The sequence below is a fragment of the Dendrobates tinctorius genome, unplaced genomic scaffold (genome assembly GCF_039654945.1).
Source record: "Dendrobates tinctorius isolate UK_male_01 unplaced genomic scaffold, ASM3965494v1 ptg000030l, whole genome shotgun sequence".
In the NCBI taxonomy this organism is placed as follows: Eukaryota; Metazoa; Chordata; class Amphibia; order Anura; family Dendrobatidae; genus Dendrobates; species Dendrobates tinctorius.
In genome coordinates this window covers 30,497,789-30,521,123 of record NW_027361698.1, presented here as the reverse complement: position 1 = coordinate 30,521,123, position 23,335 = coordinate 30,497,789, and the positions used below count along the sequence as shown (strand labels likewise).

Here is a 23,335-nt window from a genome sequence, read left to right as displayed (position 1 = left end):
CAGCTATTGATGTAAATATACTGTGCTTAGCCTACTATACTGAGGGGGCTGTGGATGTTATGATACTGAGGAGGGCTATTATACTGAGGGATGGATGTCATTATACTAAGGGGGCATTACACTGAGGGAGTGATGGGTGTCATTATACTGAGGGGGCTATTATACTGGAGAATATGGTTGTTATTATACTGAAGAGGCTATTATACTGAGGGCACTATGGATGTCAGTATACTGAGTGGGCTATTATATTGGTGGTCTAAGGATGTCAATATACTGAAGGGCGTATAGATGCCATTTTACTGAGGGGCTATTGTGCTGAAGGGGCAATGGATATCATTATAATGAGCATAACTATTATACTGGGGGACTATGGATGTCATTATATTGAGGTGGGGCAAAGGGGAGACCAATAGATGAGATCATATAAGGAGATTGAATGTCTGACACTATTATGGGAGTCTGGGACTACTGTGCATATATAGGATGTGTAACTTGGATGAGGTTTGATCTACCTCAATACAAAAGGGGTCTGTATACAGGGTAGTTCTGGCCAGAAGCATGTACACAGGGATGAGGTCTGTATTTAGAGGATCTATTCTGGATTCTGTTTTTTTAAGATGTCTGGTGTGGGGTCTTATATATGTATGCCGTAGGTTGAGGGGTGTTTTAATATGGAGGAAAGTAGGCAAACATTTCTGTTTGATAGGACATTCGGTTTGTTTTTCTTGATTTCCTCCAGCAACCATGCCACATTGCTGGTTACAGCCATGGGTACACAGAACTTTTAATTACCAGGGGTTACTTTTTTTTTTTGCTCAAATATTTTTTGTACTTTTGTAGTAAGCATTGTCACAAGTGACACCAGGAATGGTAACCCACATAGGTTGCCAGTTTTATTAGCCAAGTTTACATTTTGAGTTAAAATCATCTTCAACGCTGCAACTACAGTGTGTTCCACAACAACCACAGCCCATAGAGATACAGTATATGGAAACCATTATTGTTTGATCCTGTTCTGTCACTTTTAAGCTTTTGTTAGCCGAGCAGCAATGGGTATGAGTGGGGTCACTTTGTAGTCATTTCTATGAAATGAGAAATTTAAAAAAGACGGGTGTCTCTGTTCTACGTGTTCACTTTAGAGCTGAGTGACCTCACAAGCAGCATCACTTGTCACCACGGAACGGAGTAAAAGTTATACTTGTACCAAGGGTCCTACTCTTGATGCTGAACCTATGAAAAGGCATCTGCTTCTGATACATCTACAGTATGTTTCCCAATTTATTGCCTATAAGGCAATGTTGTTTAGTCACGTATCATTATATTATTTAGGTATGATACAACAATAGAGAAAGGTTGATAAGAAAAGACACTGTACCAACACCTGGTCCAGCGGTGTACCGCCAATGGTGGCAGACCACGCGGCCACTATGGGGCCCATAAGTCAGTGTGGCCCAGTGCTAGCGTTGGCACGGGCTGCCACCACTCGTCATCACATGTTTAACTGTATTGATGTCCTGAATGCCAATACAGATAACAGCAATGATGAAAAAGAAGACAACCATCATTCTTCCTCACCTCTCAGTCATCGCAGCCGCTATTGTGGAGTAGTGCAGAGCTTCAGAACACATGCTCTGAAGACCGGAGCAGTCAAGCAATGAGGAGAGGTGAGTATTTTTTTTTATTCCATGAAAACATTGTGTGGGCCATTATACTACTGCTTGTGGTGATATGGGGGAGTGAATTACTGTATACTATATGGAAGACAATGTTCTGCCCACTATGTAAATGATAATATTGGACCTATTAAACTGTAGGGAAGGCAATATAGGTGTTAGTCGCCAGGATTCTCCCTCTGCACAGGGTGGATTGCAAGCCTTGTCTGCCTCTTTAGTCTCCCATTCTGCTTCAGTTGCAGTGGGAGCTGCTCAGCAAAGACATCAGTCTCAGCATCTTGCTCATACGTGTGCTGTTCACTTGGTTACTGCTGGCTCTCCAGCCAAAGCTATGGTAACTAGCAATGGGTAGCGGCAAACAAACATTCCAGAGGTTAAGTCCAGAAATCACCCTACTATGCATGCTCGTGAGGTGGCGACCTCTCATTGATGGTCGGTCGTCAGCTGCTCGAGTGATGTGGCAGGCCCGGATTGGTCCACAAGCAAGGTCCTGTCTGACTGGACTTGAACAGGAACGTATAAAAGGTTCCCTGGAGCGTGCATCGGTGCGTTAAGATCATATGTGTTTGGTGTGTTGGTGGATTCGCTACGACCCTGTATGCATGTGTGCCACTTCTGGCACCGCAATTGTGTGTCTAGGCAGGCAGTGTAGGGTGGGAACTCCCGCTTGACTCTGCATCTGACTCCCGGCATCCTAAGACGCATGTGCAGTTGCACAGCCGAGTGTCAGAGCGAGTACAACTACCAGCCTAGTCTTCCCTGGGGGGTAGCTATAGGGACCCCACCTAGCGTCATTACCACTATACTCCTGTGACCTCTAACAGAGTGTAGTCTCGAGTGCTTCCTCTTCTTATACTGCTCTGTGAAGTAACAGAGTCTGGTGTTTTGCACTCTGTTGTTTACGGTGCTTGCTCGCAGCTTTGCTCCGCCATTGTTCAATAGCTTCGGTTTCCCATCACCGCACGGAGGACCCCGGGTTGCGATTGAACTTTACCATCTTTATATTCAGTGCGATCCGCTTAACCCTAACAATAGGTCCATTATACTTTATGGAAGTCTAGTGTATGTGAGGCTCATTATACTGTATAGAAGACAATGAGGGGCCATTATACTGTATGGAAAGCAATGTGAGGCCTATTATACTGTATAGAAGGTTATGTGGGGGTCATTGTACTGTATGGAAGGCAATGTGCAACCCATTATACTACTTGGAGGGCTATGTGGGGACCATTATAACATATGAAGGGCTATGTGGGGTCACTATACTATGTGGATGGCTATGTGGAGGCCATTATACTGTATGCAAGCAATTATACAGTGTGAAGGTTTGTGTTAGTCCATCATACTGTTTTGGGGCCTTTATGCTGTTTGCAGGGCTTTGTGGGGGGCCATTATACTATTTGGAAAGCTATGTGGGGGGCATTATACTTCATGCCAGCAATTATATAGTGTGAATATTTGTTTAGGAACCGTCATACTGTGAGAAAGGTGGTGTAAGGGCTATTATTCTGTTTGCAGATCTGTGCGGGAGTCATTATACTGTTTGGAGTGCTAGTGAGGCATTATACATTGTGGAGGGTTGTGTTGGGGCCATCATACTGTGTGGAAGTATGTAAGGACTGTAAGGGCTGCAAAGTTATGAGATATGCTCTTTTGTGAACCCTCCAATTTTTTTTTGGTATGTAGTCCAATTAGAAGTTCTCCTATGGGGCCCCATGATTTCAATGTACACCCTTGACCTGGTTTATAATAAATTGGTACTTTCATTTATGCTGAAATCATATGCACGACCATCGTAAACCCCAAATCTGCAGCAGCACTCTGTCAATGTGATATTTTCACTGCTCCCCTGCTCAATCACTTAACCTTGCAGGGAAACAGCTGTTTCAACTGCAAGACAATGCAACTGTTCGGAATGGCGGTGTTTCTCTGCAAGATTAAGTGTATGTGCAGAGGACCAAGAAAAAGGACACAGGGGCAAAGGACTACTGCAGTTTTTGGTCACAGCACAATCACTGCATGTGACTGCAGCCTAACAGCTTATAAGTTACTTACGTAATTCATGAGTTTCTTTGAATTAATGTGTTCCTTCACATCATAGTTTAAATGGGTTCTCCACTATATGAACAGCCTCTATTTAAATGCACCAGAATCTCATTTTGCTGTTTATATTGGACTAAGTTGCATGTAAGGGTTGTTGAAAAACCGATTTAAAAAAATTGACTTTTTTGCCTGGCGTTAGTGATTCTCACAGATGTTGACTTTATTTATCGCGAAGAAAACTACAGTCCAGCAAAACCTTTGTTTAGTTTATTGATTTGCATATTTAGAAGGAAATTAATACAAGCTTGTTATGCATATGTTTTACATTTATTGTGTTTGAAAAAAAGACACATTTGGCCCTCTTTTGACGCTCAAAATGTCAGTGAGCACATTGTACAGATGGTTTTCGTCTTTAATTTTGCACAACTTGTTGACATTGCATCAAATGGTTCCTAAACTGTAACCTCGAAATCAGTTAAAAATATCACAAGAAGAAATATTGTTTAAGGGAATCTGTCACCCCTTTTTTGAGATATCGTATAATGATATCATTCAATTGTGTGTCACATAAGGATTCTCTTAGTACTTTTGCTTCCCCCTGACCCTGCACCTTTCATGCATAAATACCTTTTTTATATCGGTTCAGATGTATGTAAACTGCCGCTGTCCGGTCCGCTGGGCGGGGCTTATTCACCTGCTCCCCCCTCCCTGTCTTGCTCTACGCATTTCTTCTTGTGTAGAGCAAGACAGGGAGGGGGGGAGCAGTTGAATAAGCCCCGCCCATCGGACCGGACCGCGGCAGTTTACATACATCTGAACCGATATAAAAAAGCTATTTATGCATGAAAGGTGCGGGGTCAGGGGAAGAAAAAAAAAATAAAAATAAAGATTATTATAAGCAAAAGTACTAAGAGAATCCTTATGTGACACACAATTGAATGATTTCATTATATGATATCTCAAAAAGGAGTGACAGATTCCCTTTAATTTGTAGTGCACAATGTATCGTGAATGCTGAAGGTGTTGACCAAGAACTGTGACTGTTAATGGATCATAATGAAGGGCTGAAGGACTGCTTGTGGAATCACACTGCATATTTGTTGCATCACATGGAACAAGAAAATAAGAGCTAATGCCAATGATAGAGCCCATTTGGCACTGTGACAAAATTGCACATTTACTACTGTACAATGCTACATCAGGAACAGAGTGTAAAAAAAAAAAAACTATATATATATATATATATATATTACAAAATCAGAAAAAAACAGGCAGCACTCCAAAAATTCGAGTGAAAAACCGTGGCTTTATTGATCCAAATGCTGCAAATGGATTAGTAAAGCCAAGGTTTTTCACTTTAATTTTTGGAGCGCAGCCTGTTTTTTTCTGATTTTCTATTGTGGAGGCTTGGACATCACCCTAAGGCCGGGATCACACACAGCGAGATACGTCCGAGTCTCGCAGGTTAAAACCAAGCTCTGGCGCCGGCACTCTGGAGCGGAGCGTGCAACCGCACAGCAATACATGGAGCTGCACGCTCTGCTCCGGAGTGCCGGCGCCAGAGCTTGGTTTTAACCTGCCAGACTCGGACGTATCTCGCTGTAGTGTGACTCCGGCCTAACAGGTTTCATTGCACCCAGCTTCTTTTGGTAGTGCCGCCAAATTATATATATATATATATATATATATATATACAGTGTATGTGTATATATATATATATATATATATATATATATAGATATATATATATTCACTTGTATAGTATGGTGTATGTTCGATGGGTAATACATCCACAATTCTTTTTATTTTCAATTTTATATATTTGACTGTTTGCATGCAGAGCTCTTAGTAGAGAAAGCCAGTTGGCAAAGATATGCTGTTTGAGTGGGCATTAGATGTCTAGAAATCCCATCCACCTTGCTGGATTTGTAAAACACTGCATTTTTTGCTTAGATAAAATGTGTTGCGTTAAAAACTCACGAAAAACTAATTGTGGGAATTTAACGCTAAAGAGCCTGGAATAATGATTGCACATTTTATCCAGGCTACTGTAGAATTGACTCAAAAATGTAGAGACACCCATTTGTAGCCAGGATTCAGAATCATACTACTGGATGTACAGTAAAGGCCCTGTTATATTTAGCGATGCACCAGCGATCCCGACAACGATACGACCCGGTCAGGATCGCTGGTGCAACGCTAAATGGTCGCTAGTGAGCTGCCAAACAGGCAGATCTCACTAGCGATGCAGCAGCGGTCGGCGGTCGTTACTCACCTGTCAGACGCGGTGATGATGACTTCTTCCGCTCGCGTCCATGGCTCGCTCGTTGGCGCCAGCAGGAAGCCGATGATGAGAAAATAGCCCAGGACGTTCTCACGCAATCACCGATAACCAGCAGGGGAGCTGGTCGGAGGTGAGTGTCACATGTAGCGAGATCGCTAGTGATATCGCTGCTGCGTCACGAAATCGGTGATGCTTTAGCGATATCGCTATGTGTAAAAGGCCCTTAAGGACTCATACATGTGTAGCAGCCAATTAAACTAATCTTCTAATACAACAGAGATACAGATAACCAGATAATGAGTATTTTAGCCTGACAAACTTTCACTAGAGAGTACAATTCTTTCCTTTACACAGTACAGTAAAGTCACATATTGAACACTATGTTGCCTCTATGCCAGTCAGCAGCATCAAAAAGGATCATGTGATGCTGTCCGTGACTACATTTGCTTAAGAGTTGTGATTCTAGAGCTAGTGAATGGCTAAGAGGAATCATGTGACATTCCAGATCCAGGAAGTCCTACCTTTATATAGCCTTCAGTTTAGGTGGCTATCAGTAAATGACTTTTCACTCAATTGTATAATTAAATTAACTGTTAGTTGGAGAGTTACAAACTGATCTTTTATGTATCTATGATAAAAAGAATTTTTCATTAACACCTCCCCGACATTTGATGTACATCATGATCTGTAAGGAATTCCCGCACTGTGACGTTCAGGTACAATGTGGCGAGCATGAAGGTACAAAAATGGTGCTCTCCTAGTCATTACTGAGAACTCAACATAACTGAACGTCAAGCTCCTGAAGTCACAGCCAAGGTTGTCAGAAAAGTTAAAACTAGCAATGGCGGGAAGTAATAAAAATCCCATTTTGCTATATTTCTAGAAGCATGTTAAAGTGTGCAAACTCTTTTTGAGTATGCTAAGTATTAAATACTATTTTACATGAAATAAAATGGGAAATATTTTGCATTACATTTACAGTGGTCTTGGAAATCTGGCCTATCTGTTGCCTATTTGGCAGCACGGTGGCTCAGTGGTTAGCACTGTTGCTTTACAGCGCTAGGGTCCTGGGTTCAAATCCCACCTAGGACAACATCTGCAAGGAGTTTTCATGTTCTCTCTTGTTTTCATGGGTTCCCTTCAGGTACATTAGTTTCCTACCACTCTCCAAAGACATCCTGATAGGGAATTTTGGTTGTGACCCCAATTGGGGACAGTGATGACCACATCTGTAACATGCTGTGGAATTAATGGCGATATACATAATGCATTGCAAAAGTATTTGGCTCCCTGGAACTTTTCAATCTTTTCCCACATATCATGCTTCAATCATAAAGATACCAAATGTAAATTTTTGGTGAAGAATCAACAACAAGTGGGACACAATTGTGAAGTTGAGCGAAATTTATTGGTTATTTTAAATTTTTGTGGAAATTCAAAAACTGAAAAGTGGGATGTGTAATATTATTCGGCCCCTTTACTTTCAGTGCAGCAAACTCACTTGAGACGTCCATTGTGGATTTCTGAATGATCCAATGTTGTCCTAAATGACTATTGATTATAAATAAAATCAACCGGTGTGCAATCAATCTCAGTATAAATGCACCTGCTCTGTGATAGTCTCAGGGTTCTGTTTGAAGCACAGAGAGCATCATGAAGACCAAGGAACACAACAAGCAGATCCGTGATACTGTTATGGAGAAGTTTAAAGATGGATTTGGATACAAAATGATTTCTAAAACTTTAGACATGCCAAGGAGCACTGTGCAAGCGATTATATTATAATGGAAGGAGTATCATGCCACTGCAAATCTACCAAGACCCGGCCATCCCACTAAACTTTCATCTCAAATAAGAAGAAGACTGATCAAAGATGCAGCCAAGAGGCCCATGATCACTCTGGATGAACTGCAGAGATCTACAGCTGAGGTGGGACAGACTGTCCATAGGACAACAATCAATCATACACTGCACAAATCTGGCCTTTATGGAAGATTGGCAAGAAGAAAGCCATTTCTCAAAGATATCCATAAAAAGTGTTGTTTAAAGTTTGCAACAAGCCACCTGGGAGACACACCAAACATGTGGAAGAAGGTACTCTGGTCAGATGAAACCAAAATTGAACTTTTTGGCAACAATGCCAAACGATATGTTAGGCGTAAAGGCAACACAGCTCATCACCCTGAACACACCATCCCCACAGTCAAACATGGTGGTGGCAGTATCATGGTTTGGGCCTGCTTTTCTTCAGCAGGGACAGGGAAGATGGTTAAAATTGATGGGAAGATGGATGGAGCCAAATACAGGACCATTCTTGAAGAAAACCTGTTGGAGTCTGCAAAAGACCTGAGACTGGGACAGAGATTTATCTTCCAACAAGACAATGATCCCAAACATAAAGCAAAATCTACAATGGAATGGTGCACAAATAAACATATTCAGGTGTTAGAATGGCCAAGTCAAAGTCCAGACCTGAATCCAATCGAGAATCTGTGGAAAGAGCTGAAAACTGCTGTTCACAAACAATCTCCATCGAACCTCACTGAGCTCGAGCTGTTTGCCAAAGGAAGAATGGGCAAAAATTTCAGTCTCTTGATGCACAAAACTGATAGAGACATACCCCAAGCGACTTGAAGCTGTAATCGCAGTAAAAGGTGGCGCAACAAAGTATTAAGTTAAAAGGGGCCGAATAATATTTCACGCCCCACTTTTCAGTTTTTGAATTTCCACAAAAATTTAAAATAACCAATACATTTTGTTCAACTTCACAACTGTGTCCCACTTGTTGTTGATTCTTCCCAAAAATTTACATTTAGTATCTTAATGTTTGAAGCATGATATGTGGGAAAAGGTAGAAAAGTTCCAGGGAGCCAAATATTTCGCAATGCACTGTTTAAGTGAGTAAAATAATAATAATTTACTACTCCCTTACAAATGTTTAGTTTTCTCTGCCTGCATTTTCCCTATTGACAATATTATGTCCAAAACATCCCAAAAGTCATGCACAGTGTGTCCAGGGGTATGAAAAAATGTGCTTGCAGTAAGACACTAGTGTTAAGCTGTAGATATGTCTGTTGCTACACATGTATTAGTAATGGCAAGCTTTATGTCAGAGGCTGGGTTTTTTTTTGGCATATTTTTGGATGGTACTTTGATGCCGCACTTATTATACTTTGATCCCTTCATTTTTCTTAGTTTCCCACACCTAGCAATTCAGAACTTCCCAGGCTTTCTAATAAATGGACCGTTACAGAGGGTCAATTCAGCCAAGTGCTTATGGCTAATGATAATTGTTTTCTTGTGTAGCCTTTATGTCTCTATCTGTCTACTGCTTTTTGTGATCTGTTTGCTGCATATCCAACAGCTGTGCAAAGAGAGGTTACTGAAGTGATGTGGGTAGTTACTTCTTTGTATGTAGAGTTTTATCTTTGTCTGAGATATGTTACAGCATAAAAAGTTCTTATACATCAGATACTGTATGTCACATGGAAAAGAATTACAGGATGATTTCTTCTTTCATAGAAGCAGGGTCGGAGTGCAGTGTCTGAGGTCCACAGGGGGAATTGACTCTAGGGGCCCATCCTACAGTTATATGCAAACTGTTATATGCAAATACCTGTTAGCCGTTATCCCCGTTATAGTGGAGCATGAACTGTAAAACACAGGAGGCTCCTGCACATCTACTGTGCGCCACCATAACTGGGATGTACAATTACAGTACTTTGCATTAAAGGTATACCTTAATTTAGATAATAGAAAAATAAGTCCAGCGCTGTAAGTCCATAAAATCCATTTTCTTTTATTCCATAACTTCAAATAGCATAAAAACAATTACGGTAAGTCATAGTCCAGACATTAAAAACAAAGGCATATGTTTTTAATGTCTGGACTATGACTTAATTGTTTTTATGTTATTTGAAGTTATGGAATAAAAGAAAATGGATTTTATGGACTTACAGCGCTGGACTTATTTTTCTAAGTTCTGAAAACTTGCCGTACAGCAGGATCTGGGTGCTCCAGGAAGAGGTGAGCAGACACTAAACTTTTTTTTATATTTTAATTTAGATAACTTATAATAATACGACATACAAGGGAGAAATACCGACACACCATGATTGGACTACATATTCTACCACATAGTGACCAAATAATACCACATACAAGGGACAAATACAGCCACACCTTGGCCAGACCACATATTACCACATATAAGGAACAAATACTGCCACACCGTGACCAGACCAGATATTGCCACCATATAGTGACCCGAATAATACCACATACAAGGGAGAATACAGACACCCCATGTCCAGATCACATATTACCTCCACATAGTGACAGAATACTACAGTACTGACCACAAATAAAAATTACAATACTAACTACACTGCTATTAAAGCGAACCTGTCAGCTGTTTTGGCAGCTGTAAGATGTAGCCACCGCCTTTCAGAGCTTATCTACAGCATTCTATAATGCTGTAGATAAGCCACCGCATCCGACCTGCAAGATAAGAAAACTAAGTTTTACTATACCCACCCGGTGGGGCAGTCCTGTGTGGTCTGGTCCGATGGGTGTTGCAGGTCCTGGTCCGACACCTCCCATCTTCTTGCGACGTCGCCCTCCTGCTTGTTTCATGGCTCCCCGGAATCGCACTCCTGTTGAGAGCAGACCAAATTCTTGCAGTTAGCAGGTGCTGGGCCTCTCTGATCTTTCCCGGTGCCTGCGCACTGCAGTACTTTGTTCTGCCCTCAACAGGGCAGATATGTACGCCGGCGCAGGAGTGCAATGCTGGGGAGGCATGAAGCAAACAGGAGGGCGGCATCACAAGAAGATGGGAGGCGCCGGATCCGGACCTGTGATACCCATTGGACCGGAACGCACCGTACCACCCCCCCAGGGTGAGTATAATAAAACTTTTTTTTCTTACCTTGCAGGTCGGACCGGGGGCTTATCTACAGCATTATAGAATGCTGTAGATAGGTCCTGAAAGGCAGTGGCTGCATCTTACAGTGGCCAAAACAGCTGACAGGTTCACTTTAACACCATGAGGGTATAGTGTACAGTATAGTATATAGTGTCAGTGTACAGATAATACAGTGATCACCAAGCTTGAAGAAGGCTCGCACTATTAAAATAGCATATTTTTCTTCACAATATGGAGTGCTGCTTTCATCATTTTTTTTGCTCTATCTGTCTTTCTCTCTATTATCTATCTATCTACAGTATCTATGTATACAGTTTGACCTAGCTTATATTATCATTTTCATGTTGTGAGTTAATTAAAGCTGTTAATATTATTTGGAATTTTCTACTTCTCTTGTTCTATGACAAGTGGTTCTCCACTTTTATTTATTCCTATTCTGCCAGGAGGTTCCCAGTGACTAGATGGATAAAACATCCCCGAGATCAGCATTTATCACTGGGATCAGCACTTATTAGAGAATCCTAGTGTTAAGCCCCCATTACACACTGCGATATCGCTGTAAAGTCACCGATTTTGTGACCTATCAGCGATATTGCTAGCGATATCGCTACATGTGATACTTACCTCCGACCGGCTCCCCCACTGGTTATCGCTGGTCGCGCGGGAAGGTCCTGGATCATTTCTCATCGTCCGCTTCCTGCGGCGCTTCCTGCTGTGACGACGAGCGATGCGTGGACGCGGGCGGGAGGACGTCAGGATCGCCGCGTCTGACAGGTAAGTAGCGACCCCCGACCCCTGTGATGTCGCTGTGGAGATCTTCCTGTGTGGCAGCTCACTAGCAACCACTTAGCGATGCACCAGCGTTCCATATCGTTGTCGGGATCAATGGTGCATCGCTATGTGGAACGGTACCCTTAGGCATCGGGTTCCTGTCACTGCACAGTGGGAATCCTGAGCCTTGCTTCCAGCGGTCTCCCATTCCTCTCCAGCCACAGAGGAGGCTGCTCAGCAGACTCGTCGGTCCCGGTGCTCTGCCCAGACTTGCTCCGGGGGTTTGGTTGCTGCCGCTACCTCTGGTCCAGCTATAGCAATGCATGCTGGTCAGCAGCGAGCTACTCCAGGGACTAAGTCCTCCTTTCGGTCCACTGAGCATGCCCGTGGGACGATCTCTCATTAGAGATCGGAGGTCACATGCTCATGTCCTTCTCCAGCTCGGATTGCACCATCAGAAATGTCAGGAAGGTCCTGGAAGGACGCGGCTATAAAAGGTTCGCATGGCCGCTCGGCCATGCGCTAGTATAGACTGCATTACCAGACTATGAGGAGTGAGTGTTGAATGCAAGTATGAATGTCTCTGGTGACTGACTCATTTGAAACCCCTACCCTTGGTATGCATGTGTTGTGCAGCCTAGCCTGTTAAGTGCCCAGGCTTAGGTGTAGGTAGAGGCAGAGTCTGAGACTGACATCAGTGTTCATCGGTTGCTCTGCACACCACGGTGCACGTGCTCGACACTCCACCATAGTCAGCATCTATAGTGGCGTCCACAGGTGCGACACCGTGCGCTCAGTAGATCTAGAGGGACTCAAACCTCGTGTCCTTGGGGCTGAGCTCTGTGACCACATACTGTGGGCTCTCTTGCCGAGTGCTGTGATTTTAACAGGCTCCGGCATTTATGTTCAGCGGTGGCGCGGCTCTGTGTCATAGCAGAGTTCGCTTCTGTTCACACTAGATGACGTTAACCCATGTGTGACCTCTTGTATCCTGCTTTATACTTCCCCCATTACTAAGCAGCAGTTTACCACTCCTGCACGGTGGACCCCGGGCTCTGAACGCACCTTACTATTATTTTATTATTTGGTGCGTTACGCCAGCCCTAACCATAGTCCTCACAAATAAAGATTGGAAGTTTATTACATGGCAACTAAAGATGATCAAATCTTTTTAAATACTAAGCGTCCTGTTTCAGCAGTTTTTTTTATCATCAACTTCAACAAATTTTTACACATCACTTCATGTACTCCAATTGGCATGAAAAGTTGTGCATAAATTCTGGTGTCTCCTAAGGCTATGTGCACACGTTAAGGATTCTGCTGTGGAATTTTCCTCGTAGATTTTGCTAAACCGCTGGTAAAATGACCTGCGTTTTACCTGTGGATTTTCTGCAGTTTTTGTGCGGAATTCCCCTGCATTTTGACACCTACGGATTCTTATAATGGAGCAGGTGTCAAAACGCAGCAGATCAGCACAAAAGAAGTGACATGCTGCAGTTTTGAATCCGCAGCAAATCTGTGCATAAAAAAAACGCAGCATGTGCACAGTGGATTTTTTTTAAGTAGGCTAAAATGGTACTGTACATTACTTGCAGATCTGCTGCCGATCCACAGGGCCAAATTCGCAGCAGAATCCGCAACGTGTGCACATAGCCTAAGGCTGTGTCCAACCCCTTTCAGTCTCTTTAATGTAAACATAGCCTTAATAATGTCTTAGTGACCTCCATATATATGGCTATGGTAAGGTGGATATCAACCAGTCTTCACACTCTGTACAGTATATTCAGAATTGTATGGCTTTTGATACTTTCTTAAAACATATGATCTCAAACAGGTCTACTGGCATAAAAAAATTAAAAATGGCAAGTTTCAGTAAACGTTGACCCAACCCATTTTTTTTACAAATTTCGAAATGTTTTTTTTTTACAAATTAAATAAGAAAAACTTATACATATTTAATAACAATTCAATCTTACTTACCTGAGAACTTGCCAGGTAATATTTACTGAACAACAAAGACCACAAAGTAAAATCCCCAAAAACAACCTCAGAATTGCCTTTTCGGTCTGCATTAAACTGCATTTCCAGAACCTTGTACTGGAAAATTAGTTTGTCATTGAAAACTACTACTAGTCCCAAAAAGACAAGTCCTTATGTGAATATGTTGACAAGAAATATAAAAAAACAGTTACGCTATGCCTCTTGTAAACAGGTAAAAAAACAGTAGCAGCAAAATGTAAACTGTCTCAGTCATGATGGGGTTAAAAAAATGCTAGCAGCTTGATTATTATTGACTATTTGTCCAATACATTTATCATTTATTTCTTAAAAAATGTATTTTCTTCAGCTCAAATTTCTATAGGAATTTCAAGAGTGGCCAAATTCCCATAATCATTAACTCTCCTTATTGGAATGTTAAGTCTAGAATATTAGTAAATGTTTCCGGGACCTTTCTATAGTTTCCCCAAATCCTATTTTACAAGGTTTATTTGTTTCCACTGTTATCATTGTAATTAGGTTTAATTAATTTGTGTGATTTTTTTACCCAGACCCTTTTTTCACCCTTTTTACAGACCCATTCAGAGGAGAGACCTTTCCAATGCGAGGAATGTAAGGCTTTGTTTCGCACTCCCTTCTCACTGCAAAGGCACCTGCTAATTCACAACAGTAAGTGCTAATTTAAGGGCAAAAGGACACCATTAATTTACATGTGTATATCTCCTTTTCTTTTAACCTGATAGGAATTGCTCTTTTCTATTACCCAATATATTAGCAAATGTAAAAAGATTAATGGCATAATACAAAATAACAATGTAATGTAAAGCATCCAGCTTTTACTAAAAGCAGGGCAGCAAGATGAAGAATGGATGGACCTTTCCACCTTCTTCCCCTCAATGCTGGCATTTCCTTTAGTGCGGGAATGCACATCAAATATCGTGAGATCCGGGTTTCTTTCAGCTGTGTCACTGCAACAATAGAGGAAGCACAGTACAAATAAGATGGAGCTGATATCTTTAGGGTGGATTTTTTGCTTTTTTCACCTCAAATGCAGTTTATTTGACCTGCGCAGCCACAGGTTTTATAACAATGTGACTTTTTGATGGACAGTAAGAACATGCTAAATGGTCATAATCTCCTAAATTATCTGAGTCTCTGACAATTATTTAACATTTCGCAAGGAAAATGTTTTAAAAATCTGTCCTACAAAACCTTGGAACCACACTTTACATTATTGAAAGGTGAAAAACTTGAATTGTAACTCCAAAACATGCTTTACAGATGCATCCCTCCTGAGCTAAACCTATCTTGAGATAAGAAGAGAAAAATGAACAGATTGGACAAAAACATGATTTTGACGTATTCTACCTTGAGATGTTTATGTTCTATTTGTCCTGGTTTGGGCCAACCAGTGTTTGTAAAGTTCATTGCTGCTGATTGAAGATTTTCCTAGCATTTCATGGATAATTTTTTGACCATATAGGCTGAGAAATTGAAGCTCTTAAATATATTCACAATAAAGATGAAAGAAAATATATCTGCAATTCTTTTTTTTTAGACGCTCATGGGGTGTGTAATGTAAACCTTCAGTTCTAATTTTTTCATTATCATTTAAAATGTAATTAACAGCAAAGTCCTAATGTAGAGCTGCAGTTTATTAAAACCACCAATACCACTTTGCCGTATATCCTGGAAATGTTTTTTTTTTGTCTACCAATAGGTAACCCAATCTCCCATACTTATTTACAGTTTTAATAAACTAACCTTGTGCTTCCCAGATTGTGTGATGGGCCTTACAAATGATGCCCATGCAGTTTTTGATGAGGCACAGATAAGGAGACAATTTTGAGACACGTTTACCTGATGAAGGGGGCGGACCATCCCTGAAACACATTGTCCATAAGAAATTATTGCGGAATTTCCGGATTTACATTCCCGGGAAAACCGCATTTTAAATTCCCACGATTTTCCCACGGAAAAACTAGCGATTTGCATCGCTTGGAAAACTGATTGACAGGTTGGTCACACTCGTCAATCACAGTGTTTCACGAGACCAACTTTTTACTACTGAGGCTGCCTATGCAGCATCAGTAGTAAAAAGATCTAATATTAAAAATAATAAAAAAAATAAAAAATCGTGTTTTTCTCACCTTCCGACGTCCCGCGCAGCATTCCTGATCCTCGCGATGCTCCCGTTTCCAGTAATGCCTTGCAAGACCTTTGATGATGTCACGGTCTCGCGATACTGTAGCGGTCTCGTGAGACCGCTACGTCATAACAGGTCCTTGCTGCAAGGCAGTACTGTTTACGGGAGTTGGCGGGAGCATCGGTAAGGCTGCGCGGGACGTCGGAAGGTGAATATAACCCAATTTTTTATTTTAATTCTATTTTTTACAGGGATATGGTACCCACAACCTGGAGGAGAATCTCCTCTCCTCCAGCCCGTGGGTACCATCCACAAATGTTCTGCTTACTTTTTGCATGGTGGGCACAGTCACATGCGGAAAGTAAGCAGAACAATGCATTCCTATGTGGGCGGAATTGCTGCGATTCTGCAAAATAATGAGCATGCTGCGTATTTTTCCACGATGCGATTTCGCTGCGGGAAAATCCGCAGCATTAGCATAGGATTGCATGGGATGCTGTTTTTTTGCATTTTCTCGGCAAAATCGCGCATTAAAAAACAGCGAAAATGCAAAAAAAACTGCAATGTGTGAACGCAGCCTTAAAGTAATTGATCTGCTGGATCTGATTTGTCTTCTCCTTCCAGTGCCAGATGATACCGCTCTTTTTTTTCCTTCCTTCATTCTTGCCAAGGACATAGTTCATACATCATTACAGTAGCTAAGGACATATGAAATACGTCTTGTTCATATCTAAGCCTAAAGCTACAGCAGTCAGCCAGGACTCATTAAGAAGCTGAGATTCTATGCATCAACATGAAACCAAAATTGCCACTGATATCAATGAGTTAAAATGACAGCTTCAGTTGTCTACTGGTGTCATTCCTGACTCTCACTTTAATGGCTCACTCATACGAGCGCATAAATCGGACAATTCTAGTGCAATACGATAAAAAAAAGGGATTTCACTCGGACAAATTTTATTCATTGAGGCAGTGTAGATCTGCATGTTTTTTCTCAGTTATATCACAGCATGCTGCGATTTCACTCCAAAGTCGGATGGGTGTGAGAAAAAATCGTCCCACTTTTTTGGATGAGAAGTGGACCAATTTTTTTTATACGTTTGTGTGACTTTAACCCATCCTTTGATATCTCAGGCTGGGCTCCAACTACAGTAAAATGGCAATGCTGTTTTTATTTTAAAACTGAGAATTACAGCCCCTGAATCACTGCTATAGCTGACACACAGCCTGCTTAAATGCCCTGCCATTGAGCTCACCTAGTGTGACTGAGGACAAGGAGGGGAAACAGACAGGCTGCAGTGACAGAAGAGAGATTATTTGTGATCTCCAGTAGTCCCTATATAAAATTAGTTTTGTAACACCACCAGCAAAGTAAAAAAAAATGCTTGGAAAAATAAATAAAAAAATATGTAAAAGATGTGAATATCCATTTTTCTTTCTTTTAAATCCATTATTATTGAAAAAAACACCTACTCGTGTTTGGATTTGCTGTGTTTGCAATAAGTTGAACCATAAAACTACCGTATTTTTTGGATTATAAGAAGCACTTTTTTTCCCCCAAATTTGGGGGGGAAATGGGGGTGCGTTTTATAATGCGGATATACCTTACCAGCCGCGGTGGAGCAGGGTTCCAGGGTCGCTGCTGGAGGAGGAAAAAATGGCGCATTGCTACAGGCCGCCGGCTGGGATGAGGGGGTGTTCCGATGTGCGCCGCTGTCGGTGTTCGGTGGTGCTGCCTGCAACAATGCTCCACTCTTGTCTCCTCCAGCAGCGACCCTGGGACCTCACTTCACCCCAGCCACCACCCCTCATAAGCAATAAGATGCATGGATTGTAAGAAGCACCGCCATTTGATTAAAAAAAAGGTTTTTTCTTTTTCTCAATATTTGGGGTGCGTCTTATAAGCAGCAAAATACGGTAGCTTATCTCATAGCTATTGCTGTAAATGGTGTAAAACAAATCCACAGAATTACTAATGTTTGGTCATTTTGCCTTGAACGAGTTTAATACAATGCAAAAAAAAAAGTAATGAGCCCAAAGATTATAGTAGAAAGCAAGCCTGCATCTGTCCCTTTGCCAACAAAATATATGTTATGGGTCTTAGAACATGACTAAACAATTCTTCTAAATGTTATTGTTGGGAAGTAATAAAATATAAATAAACCTATATATCAAAATGTCCATAATAATCCATACTATAAAATGAGCATGATATTTATCCCATTCAAAAACTACCATAAAAAACCCTAAAGAAAGCAAACAATACTAGAAAGGCAGTTTTATGATCACTTTTTCTTAAAAATGGAATTCAACAGTTTGACACTAAGAATAAACCCTCAGAGCTCTGTGTGAAGCTTTTACAATATGGCAACATATAGTGGCAATCCTATGTTCCTATATGCAAAATTTTCACCTGAATCCCCACCAACATGTTAATCAGATGTACAGGCCCCTGTAACAATGTCCTCAGTCATGGCCACTATTCTGTAATTGTTAGGACGGCGGAACGCACTAAATATAAAATAACAGGAGGTGCGTTCGCCGCCCGGAGTCCACCGTGCGGTAGGTGACAAGACCGCTGCTGAACAATGGCAGATGCACCTAATCAATGAGGTACTGCGCTCGGGTTAACGTCACCCGAACGCTAAGGACGGCTCTGTTCTGGCACAGAGTCGCAAGAGGCAATGTGATGCCGAGACGCGGCTCTGTTAATGTCACAGAGTCCTGCATGTGGCGTCGCAACAGCGACCAAGAGTAGCTGCGGTTAGTGCAGCGCAGCGGCAGGTAAAGCCGCAGACGTTGGCGCTGAGACACGGGCGCCGACGGACGCTAGTGTAGGCGCGGATCACGTGGCGTGTAGCTTGCCACAGGCTGAGACTGACTATCCAACTCTCTGTCACCATTCGTAATATCCGAGGGAAGGGGTTTCATAATACGTCAGTCACCAGTCCACACATCCGTCACCATACACACACAGCATAATAAGCTACACTAGCGCATCACCGAGCCGCCATGCGAGGTTTTTATAGCGATGTGCTTCCGGGACCTTCCATTAGCTTGGGAAGGACCAATCAGATCCGACGTAGGACCTTAGCATGTGACCCCTGCTCTCCAGTGAGAGGTCAAGTTGTGGGCATGCCCAGTAGCACGGCATGAGGACTTAGCCTCAGGAGCAGTTCCCTGCAGAGCAGGTTGCGCTGCTATTGCTGCACAAGAGGTGGCAGCAACATCCAGGCTGTCAGAGCGAGTCTGAGCAGCAAGCCTGGCTCACCGTGTTTGCTGAGCAACACCTGGAGCGGTCGAGGAAGAATGGGAGACCACAGGATGTTTGGCTCTGGATTCCCACTGTGCAGTGCCAGGAATCTGACGCCTAACATTACCCACCTAGGGTCGCCTCACTGCGCTCAAAAGCCACGACCAGGAGCGGTGCATGAATATTCTCCACCGGCTCCCAGGTCCGAGCCTCGGGACCATGACCCTTCCAGTCCACCAAATAGAACTTTTTGCCAAGGACAAGCCTGTGCCCCACGATGGCGTTAACCTCATACTCGTCAGACGATAAGTCTGATGACCCGGTGGATGGCTCAGAAAACCGGACCATGTGAACTGGTTTGAGGAGGGACACATGAAACACATCCGATATGGCCAAATGTGGAGGAAGAGCCAGGCGATAGACCACTGAGCTAAGTCGCTCGAGAACCTTGAACGGTCCATTGTATCATGGTGCGAACTTGGGAGACTCGACCCGCAATTTAATGTTCCGGGTGGAGAGCCACACCATGTCGCCAGGGGAGAAGCTTGGCGCGGGTCGCCGGTGCGTGTCGGCGGACGCCCTCATCCTTTCTTTAGATGCCTGGATAGCATCCTGAGTGTGATCCCAAATGTCCCGGGCCTCCACTTCCCATTCTGCCACCCTGGAGTCAGTGGAGGACACCGGCATTGGGACAGGGACGCGTGGGTGTTGACCATAATTTAGGAGAAAAGGCATCTGACCAGTGGAATCGGCCACCGCATTGTTTAGGGCAAATTCAGCCCAAGGCAGCAAAGATGCCCAGTCATCCTGCCTGGCAGAGACAAAATGTCGTAGATAGTTGACCAAGGTCTGATTGGCCCTTTCGACCAAGCCATTCGTCTCGGGATGGTAGGCGGAGGACAGATTTAGCTCGATGCTGAGTAAGCTGCAGAGCTCCCTCCAAAAACGAGATGCAAACTGGGGACCTCGGTCACTTACGATTTTGTCCGGCATACCATGTAAACGGAATGCATGCTTAATGAACAGGACGGCCAGACCTCGGGCGGAAGGTAGGCGTGCGAGTGGCACCAGATGTACCATTTTGGAGAAATGGTCGGTAACCACCCAGATGACCGTACTGCCACTGGACTTGGGCAGGCCAACTATAAAGTCCATGCCCACCATTTCCCATGGTCTATCCGCTACTGGCAGGGGAAACAAGAGCCCCGCCGGCCTGTGTCTAGAGGGCCTTTTCTGGGCACGCGAGGCGCATGTTTCACGTATGCCTTGACGTCTCGAGCCATATGTGGCCACCAATATGACCTTGCCAGGAGTTCGGTGGTTCGTTTATTACCAAAATGGCCACCTAGCCTGGAGGCATGTGCACAGTCAAGAACCTCCGGATGTAGCCGAGGGGGCACCAAGGTCTTGCCTGGCGGTACCGACTCGAGAGCGATAGGAGCCACGGTCGTAAAACTCTCCGGAGGGAGAATTAACCGAGGCTCAGCTTCTCCTTCTTCCGCTGAGACCACCGAGCGTGAGAGGGCATCTGCTCGGATGTTCTTCTCCCCGGAGAGGTAGTGCAGGGTGAAGCGGAAGCGAGAGAAGAAGAGCGACCACCTGGCCTGACGGGAATTCAGGCGTTAGGCCGTCTGAAGATAGACCAGGTTTTTGTGGTCCGTGAACACCTGAAAGGGGAACCGGGCTCCCTCCAGGAGATGTCTCCACTCGGAGAAAGCCAATTTCATGGCCAGCAGCTCCCTGTCGCCGATGGAGTAATTTTTCTCCGCCAGTGAAAAGGTCTTAGAATAGAAGAAGCAGGGATGCTTCCGACCTTGAGCATCCTTTTGGTAAAGGACTGCTCCTGCACCGACGGAAGAAGCGTCTACCTCAAGGATAAACGGCTTATCCACATCGGGACGGTGTAAAATGGGAGCGCCTGCAAAGTGGGACTTTATGGAGGAAAAAGCCTTAGAAACCTGTTCGGTCCACGCCTTAGGATTAGCTCCTTTTTTCGTGAGAGCAACCAAAGGAGCTACCAGAGTGGAGAAGTGGGGTATAAACTGACGGTAATAATTAACGAACCCCAAAAAGCGCTGCACCGCTTTAAGAGAATGGGGTTCCTGCCAGTCCATAACCGCTTGCAGTTTGGCCGGATCCATAGCCAACCCCTGGGCCGAGATGACATAGCCCAGAAATGGCAAGGACTCCTGCTCAAACTGACACTTCTCCAACTTGGCGAACAGGGAATTCACCCACAGGCAGTCGAATATCCTGCAGACATCTTTCCGGTGGGTGGGCAAATCTGGCGAAAAGATGAGGATGTCGTCCAGATAGACCACCACCGAGGTAGAAAGCATGTCACGGAAGACGTCGTTGACGAAGTCCTGGAAGACAGCGGGCGCATTACAAAGGCCGAAGGGCATGACCAGATATTCATAATGGCCATCCCGGGTATTAAAAGCTGTCTTCCATTCGTCTCCCTTGCGAATACGGATCAGGTTGTATGCCCTTCGTAGGTCTAGCTTTGTGAATAGCCGCGCCCCACGCAACCTGTCGAACAACTCGGAGATCAACGGGACAGGGTACTTATTCTTTACCGTGATGGCATTGAGACCTCGGTAGTCGATACAGGGGCGTAACTCTCCGCTCTTCTTCTGAACGAAGAAGAAGCCTGCCCCAGCCGGTGACACCGACTTCCTAATAAAGCCCCGCGCCAGGTTCTCCCGGATATATTGGGACATTGCCTCTGTCTCCGGAAGAGACAATGGGTAGACTCAACCTCGAGGAGGTTCTGTGCCCGTCAGGAGGTCAATCGGACAATCATAGGGACGGTGCAGCGGGAGTGTCTCCGCAGACTTCTTAGAGAAGACATCCGCATACTGATGGTAAGGTTCAGGAAGCGTGGAGAGATCTGTAGGCAGCTCTGTAGACGCTACCTGAAGACTGTCCCTTAGACACCTTCCCTCGCAGTCCTTGCTCCAGCCCAGTATTCTCCCCAACGCCCAATCAATGTGAGGGGAGTGACAACGAAGCCAGGGAACCCCGAGAAGTACCTGATCGATGCCATGAGGCATAATAAGCAAGGACAGGGTCTCCCAATGTGAGGGGGACATGGCGAGACGGAGTGGGACCATCTGATGGGTCACTTGAGATGGCAATGGTGCCCCATCCACCACCCTGATGGTCAGAGGTTGTGGGAGTAATACCAGGGGAGTAGAGTGACTCTGGGCAAAACTCAAGGACATAAAGTTCCCCTCGGACCTGGAGTCCAGAGAAACCTCTGCCTCCCAGGTGGAGGAACCATTATCCAGAGTACCCCGGAATACCGGCTTAGGCGAAAAGGGCTCCATCTGGGACTGGCCACCACCTACAACCATGGAACGGGGTCGTCCCTTTGGCCGCTGAGGACATGTGCCAGCCGAGTGGCCAAAGTGTCGTCAGTGATAACAGCGCACAGAGCCCCGCACCTGACATGGCTTAGTACCGGTGCGAGATACCTCCATGGGCTCGATGGAGGGAGGCTCCTGAGCGGAATGGCTCAGCGGTTCGGTAAAGGTGGGAGCCAGGTTAATCTTACGTCTGAATTGAGTCCTCTCCAGCCCACGCTCCGTGAACCGGAGATCAATTCCTCCAGAGTTGTGGGAATATCTCGGGTGGCTAGAGCATCCTTGACGTGCTCAGCTAGGCTTCTCCAGAACACTGGGACTAACACTTTGTCCGGCCACTCCAGTTCGGAAGCCAATGTCCGAAACCGGACAGCATAATGGCTATCCGAGAGTAACCCTTGTGTTAATGCTAACAGTTGGAGAGCTGTATCGTGTGTGACACGTGGTCCCAAGAAGACCTGCTTCAGCACCGCAAGGAACTGAGCAGGCCCCTGAACCACAGGATCATCACGTTCCCACAACGGTGTGGCCCACTGCAATGCCCGGCCAGCTAACAAGGAGACAATAAAGCCCACCTTGGCCCGCTCTGTAGGAAACCATGCAGCCAGCAACTCCAGGTGAATGGAGCACTGACTGACGAATCCCCTACAGGTGGCGCTCTCACCCAAAAACTTATCGGGGAGCGGGAGGGAAGAGATTGTTGGCGAGGGCAAAAGTGTGGGCACACGTGAGACGGCTTCAGCGACCGTCTGGGTGGCAGCTGGCGCAGCATTCGCAGCTGAGTTGGTGCTCTCGATAGCCGCCAACCTGCTCTCCAGCTGCCGAATGTAGCGCTGCAGCTGCTGCATGTCTGCCAGACCCTGGCGCTAGTGTAA

The 23,335-nt window shown here is 44.4% G+C and overlaps 1 protein-coding gene across 1 annotated transcript in view; it reads left to right on the top strand.

Annotated features, from left to right (window-relative positions):
* The window catches only part of PRDM5 (PR/SET domain 5), a 462,601-nt gene that overhangs the window by 226,706 nt on the left and 212,560 nt on the right, over positions 1–23,335 (top strand). Inside the window, exon 12 of the mRNA XM_073571995.1 lies at positions 14,269–14,362. Within this exon, the coding sequence (XP_073428096.1) occupies positions 14,269–14,362 (94 nt within the window). The remainder of the gene's footprint in view (positions 1–14,268; positions 14,363–23,335) is intronic.